This window comes from Grus americana, chromosome Z (genome assembly GCF_028858705.1).
Source record: "Grus americana isolate bGruAme1 chromosome Z, bGruAme1.mat, whole genome shotgun sequence".
NCBI classification, from domain to species: Eukaryota; Metazoa; Chordata; class Aves; order Gruiformes; family Gruidae; genus Grus; species Grus americana.
The window spans coordinates 45,604,166-45,627,178 of NC_072891.1; the positions used below are offsets into that span (position 1 = coordinate 45,604,166).

At 44.1% G+C, this 23,013-nt stretch overlaps 1 protein-coding gene across 4 annotated transcripts in view; it reads right to left on the bottom strand.

The window, feature by feature from the left end:
* Window positions 1-13,403, bottom strand: part of GOLM1 (golgi membrane protein 1) — a 34,500-nt gene extending 21,097 nt beyond the window's left edge. The window contains exons 1-3 of one of the 4 annotated variants that reach the window (XM_054808840.1): window positions 13,208-13,403; window positions 4,293-4,464; window positions 1,802-1,981 (exon numbers count right to left, since the gene is read on the bottom strand). In XM_054808840.1, coding sequence (XP_054664815.1) covers window positions 1,802-1,981; window positions 4,293-4,421 — 309 coding nt within the window. In that variant the 5' untranslated portion in view covers window positions 4,422-4,464; window positions 13,208-13,403. Of the gene's footprint in view, window positions 1-1,801; window positions 1,982-4,292; window positions 4,465-12,809; window positions 13,100-13,197 lie in introns of those variants that run through there. The other 3 variants (XM_054808838.1, XM_054808839.1, XM_054808837.1) reach the window with 3 other exon arrangements.
* Window positions 13,404-23,013: the final 9,610 nt, after the last annotated feature.

Here is a 23,013-nt window from a genome sequence, read left to right on the forward strand (position 1 = left end):
ATCACTTTTCCTGGCACAGATGCTAGATTTAATGGACAACTGCTCCTACATGTCTTCTAGACTCAAAACCACCACCACAATAAGAAAGGTGGATTGTGTGGTGCCAGCTACATTTGTCTGGTTGCACGCCATGCTTGGCAGAAGCAACATTTCATCCAGCAAGTTTCCTGTCACCAGCTCTCGTCATCCACCCATCCGGCCAGCCTGTGCTGTAAACTCTGCGGCCAGCACTTCCAGTCACGTTTAATAATTCTGGATAAAGGAAAATTTACTTATGAAAAGGAAGCATAAAAATGTATTTCCCTTGTAAAAAAGACTGTACAGTAAATTAAGCAAATAGTTCTGTTTGCCCTTTTCTTGTCTTTTTTTTTTTTTTTTTTTAAATTCATGCATGTGCTTTCACTCCTTGCAGGACAGAACTGGAATGCAAAAAGATGCCAAAACAGAATGATGGGTTTCACAAAAATGTAAACTGGGTTACCTTCCCAGAGGACGGTAAATTTAAACAATTTCCACAGCTCTCAGTACCAACGCCCAGTATTAGGAGCCAGAAGTGACAACAAGACTGATTACTCACTTAAATGCTGTCTGACTATTCTGGGGTATCTTTTTAATAAATACATACATTAAAAAAAAATAAATAGACAAACTATATCTCACCTTTTTTAAAACATACGCAAAGACCAAACCCAAAGACGAGAGAAATTATCAAAGAAACATGTCTGTCTCAAAAGAAGTAAAAAGAATTGGTTTATTATTTAAGACCTTGGATAAAAATGATTTCAAAATAGATTAAAAATGTATGTCACTGATGTGCATATTAATGAAACAATTCCATCTTCCATTTTTATTCAATTTTTCTTCCTCCACGTCCTTCAAGGATCATTCTGGTGATATTCTGTTCATGCACCACAAGTTTTAAGCAGCAAACCATCACCTAGTGGTGAACCCTTTACTTGAAGAGTACCTATTACCATCATCTGTGTCTGTTCAGTCTGCTGAAAATAATAGTCCTGTAAAGCTGATCTATAAACTTCAGTCAAGAGACTCTACAGGAGAAGCAACAAACCTAGAATAAATACTCCTAGCTATATACTTCTGGCAACAGCAAGAAAAGTGCTATTAATGGCTAAGAGCCACATGTGAGGCAATATAAGCAACATGAGGAAAACAGAACAGTTTGCAAGATACTGCACAGTATGCAGTAGTCGTACACACTGCTATTTAAGTAGGCACATTCACATTCTTCACAAAGTATTCCCGCTCCTCTGGCAATGCTGCACTGTCAGGAGCACTGCCATGAAAGGCTAGTCTAAACTTCTGATGTCTCCCAGTGCTGTTGGGTTTCAGAGGCAGAAGGCCATGGTCCCACAAAATTTGTAATGCATTTAGAAATAAATGTCAACCATTTATGCCTACAAATGTATACAAATATATTTGGGAATACAAATATATCTGTTGGTGCAGCTTCTCCTTAAGTTTTAAAACATCAGTATACAGGAAAGAAAGACAGAGGCCAACCCAAGGTTGGTAACAATGATTTATAGAGGGGGTAGAGGTTTTATTCAGAAGTGCTATTACTTGTAGCTTCTAATACTTCACATACTATACAATGAATGCTGTAATGTGCATTCAATGTCCATTTTCTAACTATTATACAATGATACGTAAATTAAATGTTTTGCCACACCAACACTAACGGTAAGACCATCGGCTGGAACATGTGAGCAATCTTACTCTGTTGCAGAGAGTGTCTTGGTAAACCAGTCTCACAGAAAACTGTGGTTAGAAAAGGCCCTACCTTCTCTTCCTGATGTACTCTGTTGACATTTTCCATCTGAAAGCTGTGCAAGGATTGGATTTTGTCAATTTGCTGTCGCTGCTTCTCTAGCTCCCCTTGGAATTCATTCTTTTTGAGCTCCACAGCGCCCCTCTCCGCTGCCGCCCTGCGGACTTTGCCTTCCAGATCCATGACTCGACCCTAAGGAAGAACAAATTAGCCACAGCAAATAGAAATGCTTCCCCCTTGTCGGACTCTTCTCCAATACATTCAAGGAATACCAAATTTCACAGAACTAACAATGCTAATGTCATCAACGTCTTGTGTCAGCCACACACACAGCCACACACACACCAGTTTTACAGCATATCCTGTAGAGACTATCAAAATTTCAGTTAAGAGAAATGCAAAGCTGCCTCAGTACTTGAACTTAAAAAAAAACACCAAACGACAAAATACTCCCATTAAAAAAACATAGAAAAGATTGCAGTCTACAATCTTTCTGAAGTACAAGGTCAAATCATTTTTTAAATTTAATCCAGACAATTCTGCCATCACAGCGCTTCCCAGTGTTGATCCTAAACTAACTCAGCAGGAAAACGCATCTCTCAAATGACTAAGTTTTCCTGCAAGACCTGACAAAAAGTAGAGGAAGGACAACACTGCCTAACTTTTACATAAAAAACTGACACATGGCTGTTACACAAAGACACATTCATTTATAAGCAGAAAATCACTGTCATTCTTGATTGCTCCAAAAGCAGTGACAATCAGAGGAAAATTCAACACCATCACATACTGCATATACAAACTCAAAGACATAAGGTATGGAATCAAGCCTGATGCTACGACAGCTTTTTTTTTTCTTCTTTTTTTTTAAAGTAACAATTCAGTTTTGCAGGACATTGCTTCCAAACATTTTGGGTTAAAAACACTCTTCAGCAGCAAGGAAGAGTACAAAGACACATGGGACACAAGGGGGAAGAGAGGGAAATATCAATAGAATCTACCCAGGTAGAAAGACCTGGAAATTCCAGGTGGATTAAAAAGTAGATCTAATAAAAACTGTGCATCTTCCAAGACTCCAAGAAAATAGACTACCTCTTCTTACAGCACAGTATGGTGCATATTACTGCCCACCTACTCTGCTTCTCTCCCACAGAAAGCAAGAGAACAGAAAGGAGGTGGGGACGGAGGAAAAACACTTGCAGTTTAGCTGGAAGAGCAAAGAAAAGCACTTATTCCATTTCAGTCATAATGGCTACAAAGTCTTGCCAACAAATGAACAGGCTGACACAGTGCTTCAGAAGCTCCATCCACACCTTCGGCTATGCTTTTATTTCATTCAGAGCGCATGACTATGCTGAAGTGAAACGATTTTCAAGCTTGCCTTGGGAGAAACGTACAAGATGACACAGTAAATTAATAACAGTAAAGAGAACCTTACATCTCTAGGTTAGTGAGATCAAGAATGAGCTGCCTTACGGTCATGCAGCAAAGCTTCAGCAGTACTGACACAGTTACGACCTGCTGGTAGCCACCATCCTGAAGCCACTGACTAAAGGGAAAACAAGGGATGACCGGAGTCCCAGAAGACAGAGCATCACACCTCCACCAAGGTAAAGCTAAGACATACCCTTATGTCTTATGGCCAGAGACATGCATCCTGTTTGAATAGTGCCCACTCTGAGGTGAAACAGGAGCTCAATTCGTACTGCTGTCAACTCAGTACTAGAATTTGACTCATTTATAAAGACGATACAAATTCAGTGGAAAAACTTTGGAGGAGCTCTCATCAGCCATGTCTAATCACCAGGTTGTTAGCTTGGTTTAAAAAAAAACAAAACAAAACAAAAAACACGACAAAATAACCATCCTGCATAGAGTCACAAACCAGAAACTTGCTCCAGAAAGGATTAAAACCCAAGCTCAACAGTCACAGAATATACAGTTACTATTAGAAAAATAGCAGGCAAGGTAATCATTCCATGTGAGTTGTGTGCCCTCTTTAGGAAAGGTTTCTAAGAAACACAAATTCAGATTTTTAGACACTGTTTTTGAACAAGCTAGATTTCCTTGTTCTTGGTGGGAAAGCATGCATATATCCTTATGGGTCATGTAAGAAGAAAAAAAAAACTGGGGAGACGAGCAAATTGCAGATGCCCATTTGAATGCCAGTCTCAATATACACTTAGGAAGACAAACAAAAGGATGGCATTTGCCCTATCTGTAAACTGAAACAGCACAGGACAGCTGAACGCTTTGTGAGAGCAGAAGTAACAAGTACCATACACACTGGTCTTCAAGTTTTGGGTCCTCTTTGCCTACAAATAGGCATTCTTCCCATTCCCCCCATCTCCCACTACTGATAAGCAACAACTGTAATATTTGTGAAAGTTCCTACAAGCTGAAGGTCCTGGCCCACCACATGCAGGGGAAGCATCCTTCTTGTTGTGGACTGTTTATTAAACACACAAGTACAAGACAAGATGCAGAGCAATAGGAAAGTTACCTGCAGATCCGCGCTGCGAGAACTTGCAATCCAGTAATTGAAACCCAAAACAATGATGCACGCCACGAGCACAGCCACGAGGAGAGGTGGAGACTTCATCCCTCGGCAGCTATTTCCTAGCCCTACCATTTCAAGAAAAAAACAAACCCAAAGAACCACACAGGGTGGAAACCTGCAAATTAAAATAGATACATTAAATTGCATCCTCTGGTATGGTTATTTTATACACAGAATCAAATACAACAGCTCTCAGCTGAAAGGACTACACCCAGCAAGGAAAGCATACTGTCTAGATATTTCCATCTGAAGGGTGAGGAAAGGCCATCTTGCACATAAAGCTTCACATGGACTTGAAGGGAAAGTCTTGAATATTCCTAATAATATAATGAAAATCTGCAATAAACAGAACAAACCAGCCATCATTTTATCACATATTCCACCCAAAATGCTAATTAGACAATACTGTTCTACAGATAGAGGATAGATTCCTTGTTATCTCATTTAGTCAGAAAATAAACTTAGTGTCGCTGTTTCAGGAGTAATTTGCACTTTGCTTCCCCAGCTTGGGTAGTTTCAACTTATTCTCTCTGATAATACTATTTCAACTTTTCAGTTCCGATCTTGTAAATAAATAAATACTATTGAACCAAATCACTTTAAGGATAATCTAAAAAATAAAGATAAAAAAAGACTAGCAAATACTGATCATTTCAATGGTAGATTGTATTAAGTGATGTTTGTTTTGATCCTCAGCTGCTTTCTCTGCTCCTAACTGAAAATTGTATTAAACCTTGCTTCAATGAATAAACAGTACCAAGGGTACTACTGGTTGCTATTGAGATTTTGGGATGTTCCCCAGAAACAACCCTTTAAACAGAAAAGTGGAAACAAAGTGCAGCTCCAATTCAGTTTGAAATAGGCCATATTCATCCTATGAGATGATAAAATCTGGTCTTAATAAGTGTACTAGCACCTAGCTCAATGAATCCTCAAACTCCACTGGGAATCTTGGGCACAGTTTGTAACAGATTGCTCCTTTGTAAACTGAGATCAACTTTGTCTCTTTTTGCTCTCCTGCACACAAAAGTCAGCAAAAATGAGCACAGAAGATCAAGCAGACAGCAAACATGGATGCATTGCAAGACACTAATTAAATCTAAAATGGGTACATTTACTACTAATATAGTGTACAGTCTCTCAAGGTGCACGCTCTTAAATAAACCATCTTCTTCCCTATGGATGCAATTCACAGGTTGTGATGTATTTAAAAATTAATAAATGGTAGCAACTCTCAAAGGGTTTACATGTGGATGTATGCTGTAATCACAGGGGAGGAAGGTTATGTCAGCAGTTAGCAGGTACCAGAAATGCTGATTCTACTGTACGCTCAGCACTTACGTCCTTCAACAGCTCACCTTTACCTAAGCGTGCACCTCTGCAAAATCTTCTCTTTGCATTCAATTTAAGATATAACCTATCTTCTTTTTTTCTCAGCTTGGAGTACACAATATTGCCAGACTGGTGAAGGTTTCAAATCTATTTCTTCATTCGAAAAGTTTGTGAACAGGGTATATATGGAGCCTAAGAGTAAAACGTGGCTTCCTGACAATACTGCCTCTTCGTGTACATACATGCATACGCACAAAAAATAATCAAACCCAAAACAAACCAAAAAAAGCGTGCATAGCAGCACAGGTGCAACACTGAAGGCCTGAGTTTCTTGCCTACGGGAACCTAAGCTACAGAGCAAACTGACACATGCAGCACAACTTCAGCGGACACCCATGGGGTCATGTGCAGCTGAGGTTAAGGTTAACAGAAAAAGCAAAGGCATGGGAAGAACCATGCATTTTTGTTGTAAAGAAAAAAAAAAATCAAGATGCAGTAGACTGAAACACACAGAGAGTATGCACAAATTTCCAATACAAAGCTAAGAATTGCAAAAACACATACATCTTGCGCAGAACATTCTCCTGCTGTGCCATCCTTTAATCCAGGATTAAAGGGAGGGCTAGGGCAGGGGACATCATAATGGGGGTCTGCTACAGGCCACCTGACCAGGGGGACTGAGCAGATGAAGCCCTCTATAGGCAGATAGGAGCAGCCGCATGCTCACAAGCCCTGGTCCTTTTGGGGACTTCAACCACCCTGACATCTGCTGGAGGGACAATGCAGCTGAGCGCAAGCAATCCAGGAAGTTCCTGGAATGTGTCGATGACAACTTTCTCCTCCAAGTGGTAGAGGAGCCCACAAGGAGAGGTGCCATGCTGGACCTTATTCGCACCAATAAGGAGGGCCTGGTAGGGGACATCAAGCTCAAGGGCAGCCTTGGCTGCAGTGACCATGAAATGGTGGAATTCAGGATCCTCAGGGCAGAGAGGAGGGCGCGCAGCAAGCTCACTACCCTGGACTTCAGGAGAGCAGACTTTGGCCTCTTCAGAGATCTGCTTGGTAGAATACCATGGGACAAAGCCCTGGAAGGAAGAGGGGCCCAAGACAGCTGGCTAATATTCAAGGGTCACCTCCTCCAAGCTCAAGAGCGATGCATCCCAACAAAGAGGAAGTCAAGCAAAAACACCAAGAGGCCCCCATAGATGAACAAGGAGCTCCTGGGCAAAGTCAAACACAAAAAGGAAGCCTACAGAGGATGGAAGCAAGGGCAGGTGGCCTGGGAAGAATACAGAGAAACTGTCCCAGCAGCCAGGGAGCAGGTTAGGAAAGCCAACGCCCTGACAGAAATTAGTCTGGCCAGGGATGCCAAGGACAACAAGAAAAGCTTCTATAGGTATGTTAGTGATAAAAGGAGGACGAGGGAAAATGTGGGTCCCCTCCAGAATGAAACGGGTGACCTGGTTACCCAGGATATCGAGAAGGCTGAGGTACTCAATGACTTCTTTGCCTCAGTCTTCACTGGCAAATGCTTGAGCCACACTGCCCAGGTCACAGAAGGCAAAGGCAGGGACTGGGAGGATGCAGAACCGCCCACTGTAGGAGAAGATCAGGTTTGAGAATATCTAAGGAACCTGAAGGTGCACAAATCCATGGGACCTGATGAGATGCATCCGCGGGTCTTGAGGGAACTGGCGGATGAAGTGGCCAGGCCACTCGCCATCATATTTGAGAAGTCCTGGCAGTCCGGCAAAGTTCCCACCAACTGGAAGAGGGGGAACATAACCCCCATTTTTAAGAAGGGTAAAAAGGAAGACCCAGGGAACTACAGGCCGGTCAGTCTCACCTCCGTGCCTGGCAAGATCATGGAGCAGACCCTCCTGGAGACTATGCTCAGGCACATGGAAAATAAGGAGGTGACTGGTGACAGCCAACACGGCTTCACTAAGGCCAAATCGTGCCTGACAAACTGGGTGGCCTTCTATGATGGGGGTACAGCATCCACGGATAACGGAAGGGCAACTGACGTCATCTACCTGGACTTGTGCAAGGCATTTGACGCTGTCCCGTGCGACATCCTTGTCTCTAAATTGGAGAGACATGGATTCGATGGATGGACCACTCGGTAGATAAGGAATTGGCTGGATGGTCGCACTCAAAGAGTTGTGATCAACGGCTCAATGTCCAAGTGGAGAATGGTGACGAGTGGTGTTCCTCAGGGGTCAGTACTGGGACCAGCACTGTTCAACATCTTTGTCGGCGACACGGACAACGGGATCGAGTGCACCCTCAGCAAGTTTGCCGACAGCACCAAGCTGTGTGGTGTGGTCGACACACTGGAGGGAAGGGATGCCATCCAGAGGGTCCTTGACAGGCTGGAGAAGTTGGCCTGTGCAAACCGCGTGAAGTTCAACAAGGCCAAGTGCAAGGTCCTGCACGTGGGTCGGCGCAATCCCAAGCACGACTATAGGCTGGGTGAGGAATGGATTGAAAGCAGCCCCGAGAAGAAGGACTTGGGGGTATTGATTGATGAGAAGCTCAACATTAGCTGGCAGTGTGCGCTTGCAGCCCAGAAAGCCAACCATGTCCTGGGCTGCATCAAAAGAGGTGTGACCAGCAGGTCGAGGGAGGTGATCCTGCCCCTCTACTCCACTCTTGTGAGACCCCACCTGGAGTACTGCATCCAGCTCTGGGGGCCCCAGTACAGGAGAGACATGGAGCTGTTGGAGCGAGTCCAGAGGAGGGCCACGAAGCTGATCAGAGGGCTGGAGCACCTCTCCTGTGAGGACAGGCTGAGACAGTTGGGGTTGTTCAGCCTGGAGAAGAGAAGGCTCCGGGGAGACCTTATAGCAGCCTTCCAGTACCTGAAAGGGCCTACAGGAAAGATGGTGAAGGACTGTTTATCAAGGGAGTGTAGTGACAGGACAAGGGGTAATGGGTTTAAGCTGAAAGAGGGTAGATTTAGATTAGATGTTAGAAAGAAATTCTTTACTGTGAGGGTGGTGAGGCACTGGAACAGGTTGCCCAGAGAGGCTGTGGATGCCCCATCCCTGGAAGTGTTTAAGACCAGGTTGGATGAGGCTTTGGGCAACGTGGTCTAGTTGAGGGTGTCCCTGCCGGCAGCAGGGGGTTTGAACTAGATGATCTTTAAGGTCCCTTCCTACCCAAACCATTCTATGATTCTATCCTAAGAGGAGCACCTGAGAAGTACAGAGTCACCTTGCCTCACACAGATTCCCTGAAAACCAAGAAGCACAGATCTCCAGAATGGCAAAAAATGAGATGTGGAAAATTGGGATGATCAGGACCACCACATCAGCTAAGAACTTCCTCACTTTGGCCTACTGGAATAAAATACTACATTTCAAAAACCGTACATTGGAACTTGTCATGAAGTCATTTCTATCCTGTTCTTCATTGTAAGAGTATTAGTTGGTACACTTGAAAACATGGAAAAATTACTAAACATAGCACTGCAAGACATAGTGCATCATTCCAAGTGTTACTTGAATAAAATAATTGGTATTTTCCTCCTAGAAGTCAGAAATAGAGAAAGTAGTCCACATTATCAGCAGAAACAATTTGCACTGGAATTTAACTACTAGATAAATATCCAGGACTAGCTGTTTAGCTCAAAAATCCTCAGAGGTAAAGCAACTCTATTGTTCAGAGGAAGAATTATTAGTTCACCGTGCAGCTTAAAGCACAGGTGCAAAACTGTGTTAAAGGAACACTGATACACCTACAGAGTATACAAATCTAGCAGCCTCAGCAACTCTTCTGTCTTCAGCTATTAAAAACAAGCAGACAAGAAAGTGTTGACTTCACTAAAGCATGTTTGACTTCAATATATTGTTCTCTCTAGAAAATCCAGTGTTGTCTACCCTTAAATAATTTATGTTAATTGGCAATATATTTTTATACTCAACAGAAGGAAAGGGAAAAGGAAGAGGAAAGAGATGAAACACACAAAAGGATCTTCCATCTAAATAGTGCAGACCCAAAACATCACCTCAGTTGCAATATTGATACTCCCTCTCTCATCAGTTTAAAAACAAAAACTGTTTAACTTTCTATCATGGATACATACACACATTTTGGAAGACATATAAGCAAATCAGCTCAGTAAGTACATTTACATGGAAATGTATTTGTACATGCTGTTTTCCAGAAAACACCTGGTTTGACAGTTGAGTTGAAAATAAAATGTTTCTGATTTTATGGGTAAGAAAGTGATTTTACTGAACATGAAGGAATCCATCTTTCATGAATGTTTACTACAGATGTGAAAATGAGATGCTGTATCATGTGCATAATGCTCTACATTTGCTAGAGCATAAAATTCCTGACTTCTGAGCAGCAGATGTCATCCTTCTGCTTGGACAACCTAGCAGTGCTTCATTGAGAGGGAGATCTCTTAGACTCTGAGATATTCAAGCAAATTAACATATAGCATACTTTTATTTCCCATATTAATATACTATCAGTCTGAGTAATTCCTTCTTTTACTGTATTCAGCTGAAGTAGGATAGCTGGTATCCAGCAATCTTGCACTAAATTAATAACCGTGCTAAGTAAGTCTCAAGACTAAGACAATTACAGGCAAAGACAAAGCAAAACAGATTTGTGCACTTCAGACTCCCTGAAGGAAAGCCAAGCCTCTCTGCTCACAAGGTCCAGCTCTGTGTATTTGCACAAGTAGAGCAGGAACAAATAGAACAGATGAAAAATTCAATAAAAGCAGCGTATAGCTGGGGGGGGAGGGGGGCGAAGCAAAAGGGGTCCCTTATGCCCCACCTACCTACTGACCACCACCTCCACCACCCAGCCACCACATGCTACAAAGCCAGTGTAAGCCAGAGCAGCACATGAACAGCATGTGAAGCTGGAGCGACCACCGAAAAGCAAAGGCACGTCTTACTTGGAGGTCTGTACTCCCAAGTAAGGACAGAGCCTTAGCAAAACCATTTTGGAAAGGCAGGGCCACAACCTGAGACAAGGAGGAGGAAAAAAACAACAAGGACCTGAGGGCTACCAGGCAGCGCTGAGAGGACACACAGCCCCATCCCAGCCATACTGGCTGACAGGTGACCGCTCTGCCCAGGTTTGGGAAGCCTCCTCCCATCAAGGGACCCCCGCAGACAGACAATGGTGCTATCCCCACCTTTTTCAGATTCCTCCCCAGTTTCTCAGTGAGATTCTGGAGGAAATTACCTGGGTTTTTTCAGATACTGCCATGAAATTCCTAAGTCTGACTGCTTGAATAAAAATATACCAGCTTAACCAAGCAAGCTAATCAAAACACAGATTTCTTACCATCCTCTGCATCAACACTGTTTGGGGGTGTTTTTCAAGTTTGCAAGTCAAGAGGTCAAACAAACATTTTTCCAATTGAGATTTAGTTTGTACAACGAACTCAAGCCTGCTGAGCACAAACTTTTTAAGCAACTTTCACAGAGATCCACAAACTGCAGGATGAAAGGGTTGGGGGGGGAAACCAACAACAAAAAACTCCCGAAACATTCTGCAACAGCCACTTTTCAAACTTCTGTACTTTGGACGACTGCCTCACTTCAAAGCAGCAACCACCCCCAAAAAAAAAATTCCAACACAGATGCTGCAGGATGTCACTGAGTCACTATTTGCCCAAATCATCAAGTTACACTTTTCACAGGAAGGTGAGAAGCATTTACAGCACAAGGCGGTCAGCTCTCATCCTTCTCAGGAATAACCATAATCTGATATTCAATTCAGATCTTAGGTCTTCTTTTGTAATGCATTTTAAGCTACAGGTAATGCACAAGAAGAGGTATGAAAATACTGAAAAAGCATTATCTGTTCAGTGGAGGGTAACTGTTCCCTCTCCTCCACTAATTATTTTTCAAATTAGGAAGTATCTCTTTTTTCAAATGACTACTTTACAAGAAGCTAATAACCAATCACCCACAATGTCCCACTCTTTATCTGATTAAAGAGAAATCCCAAACAATTCTGTAGCTAAAAAGATGCCAGAGGTTAAGGCAGGTATCTATTCCGATGAAGGAAGTTAGGTAACCAAAGGTGACTTGACAAAAATCTTCTAAAATACCCACAAAAAGTTTATGGACGTGCTGTCTAGGTGTACTTGTAGACAATACTACTACCACCTTAAAATACTGTGTATGAAAACAAAATTAAACTTATACACCAGAAGGATCTCAATAGTTAATCAGACTAACTGTTGTGGCGATTCTTCCCATACAACATGAACTATCATGGATCACAATTAATAGGACACCCACTTGATTTTAAAAAAGATATTAGGAAACGGAGTACTGCAAGTGGAGATATGTGGTGAGAAAACCACAAAATTGCTACCATCCCCCCAGCCCTGTAACACTACACGCATGGTTTCACTGTAAAACATGTAAACCTGCTCCCTGGGGCGGTGGGGAGGGGGGGGAGGGAATCAACACTGCAAATAGGTCTTTATGTTAGCAATGTGCTGTTAAGATGTAAGATGAAGGACCACCGAAAAAGACTCAACCCAAGAGCAAGGTTAATTAAAAACCTGATCAATTACTCCCACCTTCAAGTTGACAAGGGAATCCAGTTAAGCAAAGCAAGGTGAACCTCCTGGGTGCAGGAAATAAACCCAGTATTTATTGTGTACCCAACAGCTGAGGAGGTGGAGGAAACACTTTGTCAAGTAGAATCGGGAAGGCTTCTGGAGGCATGAACTTGCAAAAAGCCATCAGCCACCCCAGCGAGGGTAAGAAGAGAGAGGTGTCTGCAGCTCTGCCTGCGGGAGCCAAAGCAGGGAGCCGGCTGGAGGAGGAGGGTGAACAGTTTCAGGGCACAACCCTGGTTGTAAGGGACCTCGAAAGACCGACTTTTCCCGGGAAGGGAAGCCTGGATGACATTATCTCACACCCTGCCTTATTATGGCCCTTTCTGATTTCTAGTATCATTGTTATTTCCACCTCCGCTGTGAATAGCCAGAGTTGTTTGGGGCTCAACACGCTTCTCCCTGTGCAAATGACCCCAAGAGGGAAGCCTGACTGAAGAAAAAAGAAAAAGTAATACAACAAAACGCTGTTAAGTGTCAGGTATGCACGCAAGCTAGGCCCAGACGAATCGCCCCGGTACCTCCGCTGGCATCTACCCGCGGCGAGCTGGAAGCTCCCGCGGGACAGAGCCCGCCCGGGGCCGTAGCCTGCCGCCTGCTCCGCCGGCCTCGCCGCCCCCCTCACGCACACCCCGCGCCGGAGACGCCGCTCGCCCGCCCCCGCCGGCCACCGGCTGCGGGAGCCGACCGAGACGAGCCCGGCGGGGCAAAGGCAGCCAAGCGGCGGCAGGCCGCGGCCCCTGGTCCCTCACACTGCACCGCCCACCCCGGCCCGGGTCGAGCCGTCTCCGCCGCCTGTCTGCCTCAGCCGCCGCAAAGGCCGCCGTGCCGGGGGACGGGGCTGCCGGCAGGCCCGGCCACACCAGCCCTGCGGGCAGCGGCGGGAGCCGCGGACACTCCTCTCCTCACCTCACCTCACCTAGCCGTGCCGCTGACGGCGCCCCGCGCCCAGCAGGAAGGTGGCGGCTGGTGCCGCGCCTCCCGCAGCCGCCGGCGCCCACCGCGAAGCAAAGCGGCGGCGACAGGACGCACCGCGGGCAGGAGACAGGAGAGGAGGGCAGGGCAAGGCAGGAAGTGCGAGGCGCGGAGGAAGTCTGCCGGCCGCAGGAGCAGCGAGCGCTCCCGGGCAGCCCCCGCCCAGCCCCGCCCTGGCCCACCGCCACCTCCCGGCGCCCCCCGCCTGAGGCACCGCGGGGATCTCCCGGCGGCGGCTGCCGTCCGCGCACCGTCCCACCGGCGCCTGCGCCCCGGGCTCTGCAGCGGGGTCTGGGCTGTGGCAGACCCCTGTGTCCGTGCCTGCCTGCGGTAAAGCGCCGGGCGGCAGCATCTCCTGTGCTCCGCTCCAGCCTGCGTTTTCCGTCCGGGCAGCTCAGGCAGAGCCCTTAACCGGCGCGTTAGCTGAGGTTCCAATTTCCAGTCCTGACCGCAGGCGCTTGAGTTTCTGGAAAGCGACGTGTGGAAAAAGCTGAGCGTGTCCGAAATCAGAAACGAGTGAAATAAAACTCAGGAAGGCTGTTTTAATACTTGTTTTTGACATGAAGCGGATATTTTCTTCGTTAAGAAATTTCAAAGCAAAAAAAAAAAAAAGGCAACATGTTTCTTCCATCGTTATTAACTCGGCTGAACACTTCGACCACCTAGATAAGCATGTTGTTTCTGTGTGTTAGCTTTTGCAAGTGGAAGATAATAGGAAGGAAAGCAAAGTATAAAAATTGCAGTTGCAGGCTATGAAAAACGCGAAAGAATGTATTAATCTTTGGTAGAAGTTATTATTTTGAGATCAATTTCCTTAATGACATGGTAGTTTTAATAAAAAATTGAAATTTCTAACTGAGCAAAGAGCACAAACTTAACAAAAAAGATCTCCCATGTGTCAGAAGATAATGCCATATATGAACCTTTCTTCCACTCCGTGAAACCACTTTAAAATTGATCAGTGTAAGACCTGCATTTTAGCTTTTTCATGGGAGTGTACAGATTTATATTTCTTAAATAATGCATATGATAGCTTTCTCTAGCTCAGAAACAGAAAATCTTACAAGTTCAAAGCCATGTTGGATCACATTCTTCTAGTTAGGGAGATAGGTGATTACCCAAGTGGGAGCTTCTTTCCCTTCTTTTTCAATTCTTAAGGAAAATTGGATCCTTCTTTAGCAGTTCAGCACAGCCAAAGTCTAGAGTTATAATTTGACTAAAAAGGGTTTAAAAAACTGAACTGTTTGTTGAGATTCATAAAAACACTCAGAAAAAAGACTCAGACTTCATAAACAGAGTCAGAAAACAGCTCATTCCTCTTTGTAGGTAAGATATTAAAAATAAACACCAATAAAAATACTCATTAGGAATAACTGTACAAGCAGAAAAAAATTTGGACGATCTGCAGCTGGGACCACTGATAGACTAATTTTGCCGTGCTTGCTTAAGGCAGCTAAAAATTGTAGACACATAACCCCATTATTTTCCCTGTCTCATGAGGTTGTCTTGAGGAGAGGCAGTTCTGTCCAGAAGATGGGGGCAGGGGGATCATTTAAATATAGAAATAACTGACAAGTCTCAAAACCTTATTGACTATAAAGCCTATCTTTAATAGGGAGAGTGAAGGTTTTATTAAGTCCGGCACTGTCTACAGTATGGATCCAATGAGAAGAAATTAACTTAATTGAGTTAAAAAAATGCAGCACTATGCAGTTTGCAAAAAGTGATTCAAAGAGCATTTAAACACATTGATGGTGACAGAACTAGTTCAAAATGTTTGTTAGCAGTCATCACTTGCAAGTGTGTCGTGGTTTTGCCCCAGCCGGCAGCTGAGCCCCATGCAGCCGCTTGCTCACTCCTCTCTGGCGGGATGAGGAAGAGATTCAGAAGAGTAAAAGTGAGAAAACTTGTGAGTTGAGATACAGACAGTTTAATAGGTAAAGCAAAAACCAGACACACAAGCAAAGCAAGACAAGGAATTCATTCCCCACTGCCCATGGGCAGGCAGGTGTTCAGCCATCTCCAGGACAGGAGGGCTCCATCACATGTAACAGTGTCCTGGGAAGACACATGCCATCACTCTGTATGCCACCCTCACCCTCCTTCCTCCTTCTTCCCCCAGCTTTGTATGCTGAGCACGACGTCATGTGGTATGGGATATCCCTTTGGTCAGTTGGGGTCAGCTGTCCCGGCTGTGTCCCCTCCCAACTTCTTGTGCACCCCCAGCCTCCTCGCTGGTGGGGTGATGTGAGAAGCAGAAAAGGCCTTGGCTCTGTGTAAGCTCTGCTCAGCAGTAACAAAAACATCTCTATGTTATCAACACTGTTTTCAGCACAGATCCAAATCATAGCCCCATACCAGCTACTGTGAAGAAAGTTAACTCTCTCCCAGTCAAAACCAGCACAAAGTGTTTTGGAAAATATCAGTAATGGATACTGACAGAGAGAAAGCTGTAAAAGCTCAGATGCTGCGAAGTAATGGTTCTTAGGTAAAAAAATCAAACTGCTCTATTTAATCTTCATAGCCATCATTTCTTTCCCTATTAATTCATACTTTAAACTACAACTATAACCAATCTTGCACATTAATAAAAATGTATCTTTATTTAAAAAATTAAGTGATGTATTTTAACAGAGAACTAACAAAAATCCAAGTTTTGTCTTTAAATGTAAATGTGGTAAAGCAAAGAATTCTTGAAAGAAACTCACTCATTTTAGTTTAGAAGAACAAAACAGATGGCATATAGCAGCCAGACCAGTCAGCATGGTTTCCTCTTTGCTACGTATTCACAATCCAATGATGGTCTTTCAGAACTGTATTCTAACACTGCTTTGAAGCCAATAGGAACTCACATCTACATACATTGAACTGCAGAAAGGTTGAGGATTTCAGTAAGAACTCTTGGGACCAGTACTAGAAGCAATGCACTTGATAAGGCATTTTTTCTATGGGCTTCACAAGACAATGTGACCCTCAACCCAGGACGCAGCTGACCTTGAGAGGGCAGCCAGATTTGTACTTGAAAACACTACATGCTAGGATTGAGTGTTGGTGACTTACTCCTGCCAAAATACTGTGTCTGAAGAGTATGGTCTAGAAGTAAAGCAATTTGCAGAAGGTTGCTGGAGGTGGATCACCTGCATAATTTGCATCTTTGTGGTCGGTTGACCCTGCCTGGAGGCCAGGTGCCCACCAAAACTGCTCTATCACTGCCCTCCTCAGCTGGACAGGTGAGACAATATAAGGAAAAGCTTGAGGGTCGAGATAAGGACAGGGTGAGATCACTCACCAATTACCATCACAGGCAAAACAGACTCAACTCAGGAAAATGAATTTAATTTATTACCAATCTATTCAGAGTTGAGTAACGAGAGAAATCTTAAAAACACCTCCTCCCTCTTCTCCGGAGCTCAGCTTTACTCCCGATTTCTCTACCTCCTCCCCCGCTCAGCAGCACAGAGGGATGGGGAAGGGGACTTGTGGTCAGTTCATCACACATTGTCTCTGCTGCTCCTTCCCCCTCAGGGAGAGGACTCCTCACACTCTTCCCCTGCTCCAATGTGGGGTCCCTCCCCCGGGACACAGTCCTTCATGAAGTCCTTCAGAGGGACCTTGACAGGCTGGAGAGGTGGGCCTGTGCAAACCGCATGAAGTTCAACAAGGCCAAGTGCAAGATGCTGCACATGGGTTGGCACAATCCCAAGCACAACTACAGGCTGGGTGAGGAATGGATTGGGAGCAGCCCCGAGGAGAAGGACTTGGGGGCATTGATTGATGAGAAACTCAACATGAGCCGGCAGTGTGCGCCTGCAGCCCAGAAAGCCAACCATGTCCTGGGCTGCATCAAAAGAAGTGTGACCAGCAGGTCGAGGGAGGTGATCCTGCCCCTCTACTCCGCTCTCGTGAGACCCCACCTGGAGTACTGCATCCAGCTCTGGGGTCCCCAGTACGGGAAAGACATCGGAGCTGTTGGAGTGAGTCCAGAGGAGGGCCACGAAGCTGATCAGGGGGCTGGAGCACCTCTCCTGTGAGGACAGGCTGAGAGAGTTGGGGTTGTTCAGCCTGGAGAAGAGAAGGCTCCGGGGAGACCTTATAGCAGCCTTCCAGTACCTGAAGGGGCCTACAGGAAAGATGGAGAGGAACTGTTTATGAGGGAGTGTAGTGACAGGACAAGGGGTAATGGGTTTAAGCTGAAAGAGGGTAGATTTAGATTAGATGTCAAGAAGAAATTCTTCACAGTGAGGGTGGTGAGGCACTGGAACAGGTTGCCCAGAGAGGTTGTGGATGTCCCGTCCCTGGAAGTGTTTAAGACCAGGTTGGATGAGGCTTTGGGCAATGTGGTCTAGTGGAGGGTGTCCCTGCCCGCAGCAGGGGGGTTGGAACTAGATGATCTTTGAGGTCCTTTCCAACCCAAACCATTCTATGATTCTATGAAATTCTCCAACGTGAGTCTTTCGCACAGGCTGCAGTTCTTCATGAACTGCTCCAGCATGGGTCCCTTCCATGGAGTGCAGTCCTTCAGGAACAGACTGCTCCAGCGTGGGTCCCTTCCATGGGGTGCAGTCCTTCAGGAACAGACTGCTCAAGCGTGGGTCCCTTCCATGGAGTGCAGTCCTTCAGGACCAGACTGCTCCAGCGTGGGTCCCTTCCATGGAGTGCAGTCCTTCAGGAACAGACTGCTCCAGCATGAGTCCCCCGTGGGGTCACGAGTCCTGCCAGCAAACCTGCTCTGGCGTGGGCTCCTCTCTCCACGGGGCCACAGGTTCTGCCAGGAGCCTGCTCCAGCGTGGGCTTCCCATGGGGTCACAGCCTCATTTGGGGCCATCACCTGCTCCAGTGTGGGGTCCTCCACAGGCTGCAGGTGGAATCTCTGCTCCCCATCTTCCTCCATGGGCTGCAAGGGGACAGCCTGCCTCACCATGGTCTTCTCCATGGGCTGCAGGGGAATGTCTGCTCTGGCACCTGGAGCACCTTCTCCCCCTCCTTCTTCACTGGCCTTGGTGTCTGCAAAGTTGTTACTCTCACATATTGTCACTCTTCTCTCTGGCTGCAGTTCCTCCTGGTGTTTTGGGTTTTTTCCCCATCCTTAACTCTGTTATCACAGAGGCACTACCACTGTCACTGATAGGCTCAGCCCTGGCCAGCAGTGGGTGCAACTTGGAGCCAGCTGGCTTTGGCACTGTTGGACATGGGAGAAGCTTCTGGCATCTTCTCACAGAAGCCAACCCTGCAGCCCACCTGCTACCAAAACCTTGCCACACAAACCCAATACACTGTTCCAGAGGTATTTGTGAAAATCAAAACTACTGTTTAAACTGAAGTAAGAAAATTAGATGTGCTTCGAGAAAGAGAGATTAAAAGCACCCAAATCTGTATAATAATGGTTATTTAACATTAGATTAACTGGAAACGCAGCAGTGGACGTGTGATCATTGACATATATAGTTGGCATAGCACTGAATGCACAGAATGCATGCAAAAATTGAAAGTCAGCAAATCAGTCAATGGTAAAGGAACAAATGTTGTTTTATCTGTGTCAGAAACATTAAAACTGATGGTGGTGCACATTTTTTTAACATTGAGAGTTATCCCATGAAAGATAACAGTATTCAGCAGATGCCTTTATTATACGAGTTTTGTCACATTGCTGGGACTTTGCACAGAAACTTCATTATAAGCAGCAGGTTTCAATAGATGTTAAAATGTCCCTAAGAAGAAAGCAGCTGAGGTACAAAGTACTTTGCATATGATGTTATGGAAATAGCACATGTTTGTTTTTTTCTTGAACTCCGGGACAAATAAATCTGGAGAGTTAATCCATGTGAAAGATTGCACTGAAGTGTAAGCATACTATATTTCCAGGGAGTGACTGACATAAAATTGCTTGACATGTACAATCTACAGTTTTCAGATATTACCACCCATGTTATGTGTCTGTGCTTTATGCAGTGTTCCTGATATCTCCGTGAATGAACAAAACTAATGCTAACTCCCCCAATACCTCTTTCTTTTTTCTATTTTAGAAAATATCTTCTAATTTTGCACTGTGCTTTCTTCATTAACTAAAGTACAAGGATGCTAATTATTTACGTTTCTAACATATGGGGAAAGAGCTATAGCATTTTTAGGTGCCACGTTGTGACTATTAAGAAGAGATAGGTCAAGCCCTGCTGAATAAGCCCTGCTTCATTAGTTCAGGCCCTTCTGAAAGTTTATTAGTTAAGATGTATTACTTCAGTGGCTTGGACACAAGGAACATCTCAAACACAAAAAGTGTTTTCCATTATTTCCATGTGATCTTGTATGTTACCTGAATTCCCAAGTGCCTGTAAAATGGATTGTAACTGTAATCATAAGATCTGTTGATCACACAAGTAGCTGATCTCTTCTTTGATCAGCATTGTTTAAACATGTGGGAAAGATGTGGATGTAGCCTTTACTTAAAATTCCATAGTTTTCTGCCTACTTGTGAGGAAGCACATTTTTTAGGTCACACTGCCTTGCAGTCAGAAGAGAAAAACAGATGTCTTAATATTCCTTGCAAAAACAACAGGTTAACAATCGTGATCCTAAGGAGTTCACTCACAAATTGTTTGTGTATTTTTCCTGACTTTCTCTATGGTCATTTGTAGATACATGCAAATGCAGAAATGCACAGGTCATACATAACTGCTGTAACCAAATTTCCCCATGTACACTACAGCATTCCCATTTGAATACATATACTCCCACAGATTGTTAGATGTAAGCTCCAGCTCTATCGTCACCTCTCCAATACTGCAGAAACACTGCCTCTTCATCTTTAAAAGATATTAAAAGTTTTGTTCGAGCCACATTGGTTAGTCAAGAAAGCACTGGTCTAGCAGAGCGAGCATGGATTTTAAGAACTTTGATTGAATCCTGTCCCTGCTATTGGTTTCCGTATTGCCCTGGGCAACTCATTTAAAATCTTAGGTTTGAAAATGAGTATCTGTCTCATAGGTAGACTGGTCTTGCTAGAACAAAATCAATATCTACTTATCATCTGAAAAGGCAGTAAAAAGCCACCTTAGCAAAGAACATGTTGGCTTGGAGGGCTGGATATCCCTCTCCAGGATCCTTACCAGATTATCTGGCAGCTTCACTGCGTGACTTTCTGTTCACCTTACTTCTCTGTCTTTGGTATGCTGACAACTCCTTCATCCTGCTCTGGGAAATAGGTTTTTAATTTATAGGATATCTCTGAAGGTTGCTCCAGAAGGTTCATTGATTAATGTTACTCTTCAGTGCTGGTTGCTGCCATTTTCTCGGGAAAATTAATACCTGCAGACAATGACTGTATTCACTCTTGATGGTTCACCTTGGATACCTATGTAGCCAGAAGTAAGTAATTCTTTTCTCTTCTGAAACAATATATAAAAGAAGGAATCTCTTATTTTCAAACTTTTTACCTTCAATATGTGTAAGCCAGTAAGAAGAATGCAACACATTATTTTCTATGGATGCTATACTGATGGACAGATTTCTGTGATACCAATTGCATATGCAATAAAGGATGCCAGATTTGCAAGCATTTGCTGCAACCTTGTGCATATGTATACAGTCACATGCACAGGTCGCAGGCTGAACATGTGCTTCCCAGAACATGGGCTCCCATTTGCAAAACGTAGGCCTACTTGACTGAAATTCATTAAGTGCAGGTTCTAGCTTGGCCTCTGCTGTGCACAGTTAAAGTATAAGTCAATCTTCTTTATACCTCAGTAAGTCAGAACAATAATGCTTTGTCTACCTAATGAGGGCTCCGAGAGGCTTAATTTATTAGGGACAGCACATGGCCAGTCCAATACAAATACATAAACCAGGGTAAAGGTTACAAAAGCTCTCTCCACATCTTGAATGTTCACACAGGAAACAATGGTCTCGATCTGTATTTCTAGACACAAAGCTGCAATTCTACAGGGAAGGGCAGTGGTAACTAACATGGTAACTAAAGTACAGTTTTGGTTAACTTGCCTCACTTCAGCTTATAGGAAGCTAGAACATATAAGGATCATTTTATGACTTCTTTGTGCCAGGGTTCACACTAGGTAGCAGTATATGATAATGTATGAGACAGTGTCTTGTAATTAACTGTCAGCCATAGTATTTAGCTCTGATGGTGAATCTTGGTACAGGGGTCTGGTCTCTATAACGCACAGACTGATTTATACCTCTTTAAATGAATTCTGCACTACCTTGTACACAATGCACGTACTGCATATGCAGGTAAAGGACAAAAAGGGAAACAATGATAGAAGTCACGTGGGAGCTACTAGAAGTACTTTGGAAATGCGGGTGGGAAACTGAGGATTATCCAGCAAGACAGTCTGTCTATAAATGCAGGAGTAGTAGCAAGACAAAAGAAAAACTATTTTCTGTTTAATTTACAGAGGTTCAAAGCATGAGTTTCATACAGTAGTACTTGTTTATGCAAAGGCAATGCGGTGTTTTCTGGGACTGGTGCCTGTGAGGCACGAGTGCCTGTGTGTGAACCTGATTTGCCATCTCATGGCTCACAACAGGGAGCTAATAGAGAATGACAGCCTTACCAGTGATTTAGCACCAAGACAAAGCAAAGCATTTCCACGAGGGCTGCTAGCTAATTGTCCACACTTGGACAGAGACTGCTGCCAACATTAACTCACTGGCTACATGAGTCAAATCTTTTGCCATCACCAGTTCAAAGACGGTATGTACAGGATGCCACTGAAATTGAGCAAATGGTGTTTTTACACTCCCAACATAGCAGCAAGAATAAGCGTCACTTTTGGAATGGGTCACGTCAAAAGCATTTCAAGCTTTTGCACAGTAAAAATATGGGTAACACAGCAAAGTCTGAAGGTTCAGATTAGACATAGCCTCTGTGACAGTCTGTTACTTCTGCAAACCTGCAAGAATTGATACTGCACAACAGGCACATTTTTAAAAAAATCCATTAATTTTGCATCACTCTTAATTGAAGGGACAGAAATAATTAGCAAATAAAAATGCAGTGTATGGAGTTAGCCACCAGATGGTAGCAACCAAGTAGTATGGGTATCTGTTGCATTTTCTCAATTATACTGGATTTCCTGAAACCATAAACACTCACGCATGTGTTTATACATGTGAGCTTGACAGGCTGATCTGTAAAAATACTACATAAATTGTGAACAACTGCTCAAACTCCCCTACATCAAAAACCACCAAGAAGAAACATCGTCCATGGTCACTTTGCTCCTATTAGGAGATCACATCCTTTATGTTCCTTCTGACAAACAGGTGAGACAAAATTAGGATGTTTGCAAAAATCAGCAATATGGTCGACAGTAGTCTTCAGTCACCTGGTTGATGCATTGTCAAATTCGATTTTCAATCTAAAGTCAGGAATCCTCTGGTGCTTACTAAAGTCTTTTGCCTGATAGCTTCTGCAGAAAGGTTGTAAAAGTGAATATTGTGCAGTGGAAGAACCTTTTTCAGGATATTCATCCACTACTCTGTGCTAATACCATCTGCTCACCAAAGCAATAGTGAGACCCTTTATACTTTAAAGTATAAACAGTATAACAGCCTTTATACTGTTCTAGGCAAACACAAAAATCTGCCCTGTCCCAGAGAAAAATACATGCACAACTCCTACTCAAATACTGTAGTTTGTTATATATTTACTGACCCTGATTTACATTGCTAGAGAGACTGCAACAGGCTTCTATAGTCACAATCTCCCCAGACATCAGAACAATGTAACATTTA